Source organism: Phoenix dactylifera, chromosome 2, assembly GCF_051530095.1.
Source record: "Phoenix dactylifera cultivar Ajwa chromosome 2, Ajwa_hap1_PhDact_Kaust_v1.1, whole genome shotgun sequence".
Taxonomy (NCBI): domain Eukaryota; kingdom Viridiplantae; phylum Streptophyta; class Magnoliopsida; order Arecales; family Arecaceae; genus Phoenix; species Phoenix dactylifera.
The window spans coordinates 14,157,390-14,163,802 of NC_143191.1; the positions used below are offsets into that span (position 1 = coordinate 14,157,390).

At 36.2% G+C, this 6,413-nt stretch overlaps 1 protein-coding gene across 7 annotated transcripts in view; it reads left to right on the forward strand.

Moving 5' to 3' along the window:
• Positions 1-6,084, forward strand: part of LOC103713649 (HAD-superfamily hydrolase, subfamily IG, 5'-nucleotidase) — a 28,997-nt gene extending 22,913 nt beyond the window's left edge. For 4 of the 7 annotated variants that reach the window (XM_088715425.2, XM_088715426.2, XM_088715427.2 and 1 more), the window contains 3 exons: positions 405-467; positions 575-653; positions 1,461-1,675. In XM_088715425.2, the coding sequence (XP_088571551.2) occupies positions 405-467; positions 575-653; positions 1,461-1,532 (214 nt within the window). In that variant the 3' untranslated portion in view covers positions 1,533-1,675. Of the gene's footprint in view, positions 1-404; positions 468-574; positions 654-1,460; positions 1,676-3,428 lie in introns of those variants that run through there. The other 3 variants (XM_008800654.5, XM_039130661.3, XM_026807175.4) reach the window with 2 other exon arrangements.
• The last annotated feature ends 329 nt before the right edge of the window (positions 6,085-6,413 follow it).

Below are 6,413 nucleotides of genomic sequence, written 5' to 3' on the forward strand. Positions count from 1 at the left end.
TCTTCAAATAAAGGGTAGGTAGCACGCCATGTTTGTTGATTGTCGTTCATAAGATTGTACACAATGCTTACCCATCATTGCATGAATCAGTAATATATCAGTATCTAATTTCCCTTTGAGTAATTGAAGATAGTGTAATGGATAAGGTTGCATTGTATGGATTGCCATCTTGTTCTCAGATCTTCATGTCATAGTTTATCATCCATTGGGAAGTTTTCTTAACCATTTTCAGGATTTCAAAAATGTGCAAAATTGCTTCACTTGATGTAGATGTGTCTGTAAGCCTGACTTGCTGCATATCACCCTTTTCAAACTATTAACCCACCTCTTGAATGTCACCTCAAATATTTGTAACTCAGTACTAGCAATAATTTCAGCTCACCAATCCTAGTTTTTCTGTTCAGATGGGGTTATCTCTCACGTGCTGGCTTGTGGGATAAAAGCCACCTTACTAAACAAATTGAAAAGTATGTGGTGGTGCCTTCTTTAATTAAACCAATCAACATTATGGGATGTTGGATTTCATGTCGCTCTGAATTTAACATTTTACATTTTCTATCTCTCCCATTTGCAGGTATGCCGATATATATACATCAAGGGTTTCAAATTTCCTACATTATACACCATTCATGTATTTCCGTTCACAAGAACAGGTTCATACATTGGCATGCGCTTGCTATCTTTTATCTGTGCACTAACAGATTTTTTTTCCCTTGAACATGATCTTGCTAACCATATGCACATTTTTGTATCCATCTGTTCTAATATCAAATTTTTGGCAATTCTTCTTTGTTCAAAAATCTTTCTGCTGTTTGCTGGCATCACATTATACTATTTGTAGATGTAGTATTCTTGATTGTTGATTCCTTTTATCAAATATTGCTGTATGTCATACATCTGTACACATTTAGAGATTGTAGATGTCATGAAGAAAACTTTATCAAGTATTTAGTAGAATCGTCCCCCAATATAATATCTTCTAGTACATTAACTTTGTTACTCATTTCTTCATCTTTGGAGTTGATTATTGTGATTTGAGCATGGACAAGACTATATATTAAGTGAAATATCTTTAGCCATAAGATCAACAAGTAACAAACATTTCCGGTTCATTTTACAGTCAAATTTTATGCCAATGTTCAACAATTGATTGATGTGTCCAGATATTTGATATGGTTGTTCATCTTATCTGAAGTTGTCCCGAGCAACCTCCTCAACTTATACTGCTTTTCTTTTGAGTAGTCCACATTCTGCTCACAATTTTCTTTACCACATCTCATTATGTTTATTATCTTTCATATTAAGTAGTTAATTTTGGATGGGCATTAGCATTCAGACATTCATAAGATAACCTCTCATACATGTAATTTTGTGCCTGAGACTACTCATACATGTAATTTTGAATTTGACATAACTGTATCTTTGCTTTTCCACTTAACAACTACTCCACTATGTTGCAGATGCTTGCACATGATTCACACTCATATTCTTCTAGAGACGTTAATGGAGTTGCACTTGATGACATGCAGTAATCTCCTTTGTTGTAAGTTACTAATTTTCCTTTTTGTAATGATGTTATATAAAGTTGGAGCGAAATCTAACCACATAGTCTGTAACAGCAAGAGATGTAAAAACTATATAATGATGATATATAAAGTCGAATTGTAAGAACTAATCGTCATCTTCTTCAAGATGATATATAAAGTTGGAGTGAAAATAGAGCATCTGAAAGTTTAAAGAGAGGAATAAAAGAATGAAATTCTCTTCTTTGAACTGTCTGCATTTTTTAAGTGGGGTAAAAAAAATTCTTCGAATGTCCTGAAATTTTTAGGAAAGGAAGAAAATAATGCAATTCTCTCCAAACTCTAGAATAAGGTATTTTTGTTTACACAATAAGGGCCAAACACCAAAAGTGAGACGGAGCAAAACGAAGGATAATGGTCTCATAAGTGGATCTGTTGGGGGTCTAGATGTTCCTTTCTTTCCATAAGCTTCAATACACCATTAGAGCAAGCATTCGATCTTCTTCTTCTTTGAACCTCATGAATTTTTTAAGAAAGGAAGAAAAGAATACAATTCTCTCCAAACTCTAAAGTAACTAAGAAGGTGTATTTGTTTATGTAATGAGGATCTCTGAAATAAGAGAGCACAGAATGAAAGATAATGGTCTTCTTTGAACCGCTTGAACTTTTTAAGAAAGGAAGAAAATAATACAATTTTGCGTAAACTCTAAGGTAACTAAGAACGTGTTTTTGTTTACACAATAATGACAAATTACCAAGAAGAGAGATAGGGAAAAATGAAGGATAGTGGTCATAGAAGTATATTTATTGGGGCTTTGGACGGTCCTTTTTTCCCATAAGCTCCAAAACACCACTGGAGCAAGCTGGTCAAAAGCTGGCCTGAGGTTTCTTCGAACCACCTGGATTTTTTAAGAAAGGAAGAAAACCAAGAAGGCATTTTTGTTTACACAATAAACACTAATCACCAAAAAGAGAGATTATAAATAATAACAACCAATCATTAAAAAGAGAGTGCAAAACGAAGGATAGTCGTCTTAGAAGTGGATCCGTAGGGTGTTTGGACATTCCTTTTTCCATAAGCTCCAAAACACCTTTGGAGCAAGCTGGTTGAAGGCTGGTCTGAAGTTTTCAGGGATGCAGCTTGATCCCCAAGATGTCCACAAAGAGATAATGGAGGCAGATTATCTGCGGGTGTTGAGGGCTTGGAAAACTTTGCTGCAGATTCTTTTAATAAAGCGGCACTTTCAGAGAATATAGTTAATCTTCTCCTGGATAACAGCAGGAAACATGACCAAAAAAAAAAGAGCGCGAAACACTTTCTCTAACATATCTCCTGCTTCTCCTTGGAAGGTTATCTCTATAATTGAGTTTGTTTTTGAGACTGAGCAAAGCAAAGATTTTGAATTTGGAAGGAGCTGGTATCTTCCAAAGTTTTGAGAAGGGGTAGCGATGCCATTGGTCAAGAAACTTGTAGAGATGTTTGGTTGAGAATTGTCCTTAGTTGTATCCTTTATATGAAAGAGAATCAGGTGTCTTAGTGGGTCTGACTGAAGAGAGGGACCCATGTGGTGAAGTGAATTCATCAGTGGCCTGGAGGTCGAGAGGTTAAAGGACTGACTAACTTTCCAGAGGAGAGCGTTTATCCCATTAACTCATATGAAGAGGGAAAGAGACAACGAAAGAGAAATATGCCCAAGCCAAGTGTCTTCCTAGAATGCGACTTTTTCTCATTTTTCAGCGTAAATTTGGAATTTCATGAGGGCTCAAGGAGTATATGTCTTTACAAATTTTAGAAAGAATTGTGTTTCATCTGCTTCCTCTATCTTCCAGGGTTACCATTCAAGTACCCCTCTAGCACCATTTTGCTTAGGGAAAGTTTCATGTCCTTCATATTCTTAATCCCAGGTCAAACCTTCAGATTTTGCATCATATTCAATTGACAGGGTATGCAATGCTGGATGCTGATGAGATGAATCTTCTTCCCGAAAGAAGGATCCAGTGATCATTGATTTTATTTAATTCCAAAGAGGGATACTTGAAGATAGAGATGCAGTGTTACATTATTATTTTCGAGAGAAGGTAAGGGAGACCCAACTGCATTATAATCATCCAAGTTTATATTTTTGGGAGTGCACCAATGAATAATAGTGTCCAAAATCTCTGGTCGTGAGCTTGTGGACAAGCCTCAATTCATGGCATCACATCATTGTTGCCATTTCTCTTTTCATCTTTTGCATACCAATCAATATCAATGTGATATCAAGATCATGGTGCTTGTTTATTGATTGCAGAGTTGAAAGACTGATCTCCCAAGATTTTTTTTTAAACAGTATTAAAAAGCTCTATTGTCAAATGAGTGTTATGTGTATTTTCCTTTCCAAAAGTATAACCTATTGTGAGTTGCTCTCTGATTTGAAACTGAAGAGCCTTAAACTTTTTAGTGGATTCTAATGTCTGATAGCAAGGACTCAACACTCAAGTGCTGATACAAGTTATTGCAAAACATGTGAAACATGAATTCCCATGCTGGCACGAACATTGTTACTTGAATCCTTGCCTAATAAACGTCTCATTCTATAATAACAGCATTTTTTATTGGTTATTTAGCAACAGGGAGATTTACTGGTATTGTAATTGTATAGGTTTAAATATGTAGGAATGCACCATCCAAGACTTGAATCCAGAATCTTTAGTTACTAGATAGAGAGGTGTCGTATCATTGTAAACCAGATTTTGGAAGAATATTTTCCCTTTCAATTGCATGGTTTGATCTATTGCTTTTAATTTGATGAGGTCATTCTTGATGCAACTTAAGTCCAAGCTTACATTGACGCTGCATTCTCATTTTAGATGAGGAGGGGAGATATAAACTTCCAGCAGTTAGAGATGATAATTGTGCCAAAGCCAAGTACTTTATGGTGTATGTGGTTGCAAAGATATCTGCAGAAAAAGGATAAAAATTAAGATGGTTTCTATAATTCTTTTCCTGAAATATAGTGACAGACTCTCTAAATTTGTTAATTTTTCCAAAAAAATTTCGAGTAATTTTCTTGGTAACCAATTCATTCCTTCAAATTATATAAAAGACCATTGATTAGCTTATAGACACCTGTCTCTTTAGGGGATAGCTAGCATTCAAAATCTTCTGCCATCTAGCTGTGCTTGTAGTTTTGGTGGAAAAAAGCTCCAAAGTTGATGCTTCTAAGCTATAAATTAGCTTTGAATTTTTAAGCAAAAGTAACCATGCAAGAATGTAGCTTTTTGAGAACTAGGATGGGAGGATATCTAGATGAAGATTGGGTGATGGTGTAAATTGAACACAATTAAGTGGTACCAATCTCTAATGAATTTACCAACTACACTAGTTGGGACTAAGAATGTAGCTTGAGATGAAACCAATGTGTGAAGAGGTACCTACATTGTTAGTTGTATATTCTTAGTATAGCATTATTTTTCTTTTTTTTTTTTGGGACAAAAAGGGAGGAGCGAAGCTCCACCTATCTTCAGTAAGCAAATAGATTGCTGAAAGTCCTCTGAAACAGAGGATACAGCAATTATGCTCTCACTGCACTTCAGGGTATTCAGGAGCAGCTTATAGCAAGTCAGTAATCTATTGGGGAATAGCTGTTCCTAGGTTGAGTAGACTTCCAATGCTGTGGGGAGAGTTTGAGCATTGGTTGTGTATTATTCTCTTGGAATCAAGAGCAATCATCCATGTCCCCTTGGACCTGAAAGAGGACAGATAGTGGAAAGGGATCTATATTCTGAAATGGCTCTGGGACACAAGACTTGTAAACCGATGAGCCAAACTGAAACACAACCCTTCTTCTGATAAATAATAAAGGGAGTTTCAGATCCCTATTTACACCCATATGTAAAGCCTCTCTAGCAGACCAAGCCTCTCTGTACAGAGTATTGATGGCTGGCACCCTATTCATTTGAGTTACTGAAGTGCAAAATGCAAAAGCAAAATAAAAATAATAACAGAAGCAGAAGACAAGGGAAAAACAGATAATAGAGAAAAAGGTGTAGAGGAGGGGATACAAAGAAGTATCAAGAAGTAATTAGAGGAGAGAGAGAGAGAGAGAGAAGAAATCGTTTCCTGAAGTGATGTTAGCTCATTCAGAGATAGAAGATAACCATTGAGGTAGTTTTCTGCAAGGAAACTCTGCTTATTTCTCTTCAATTTGACTAGCATATGATAATATCCAAGGTATCCCAACCAATTTCGAAAGTTATTTTGATACGTACCTTTTTTTCAACTTATACCTGGGTAACCTTTCATTCCAACTGCAGTTTTGAGGTGTTGCCAAAGAGAGGGCAATGCAATAGAAGGGGAGGAGTTTCTAAGGAGTTTGAACATGTGCAACCCGTGATCGAAATTGAGGCTTTTCCCCCACAAATTATCCTTTTTCAGAACTTCCTTTTTAATTGCCAATGAACAATGAATTGAATGTCTTCGCTTTTAGTGGAGCAAGGACTTTTCAGAGCGTTGTATTTGAGACAACCCTAGTGGTAGATGTATTGAGAAAAGAGCGTGAAGATTTTATGGTGCTCGATCTTTTCCTGTTTCCAAGTGTTGAGGATGGGGTAAGGCAAGAAGTTAGAAGATGGAGTGCAGAATACATGCATGAGATCTTTGTCAATAATATGAAGGTGGGGCTTCAAATGGTCTGTTTGTTTTGAGAAATCAAAGGGGTCTGGTTGTTCATCACAATGTAAGCATTTGCAACTAATAAATCTTCATCATCACAGATCCAACAGAGATTAGGAAAAACACAGAGGATGGTGCAAGTTCACCTGTCAAAGCCGGATTATTTCAACATTGCCTAGAGTGAAGTTGAATTCTGGATGGTCCAATCCAATCTGTATAAAGTTACTTGGATTAAG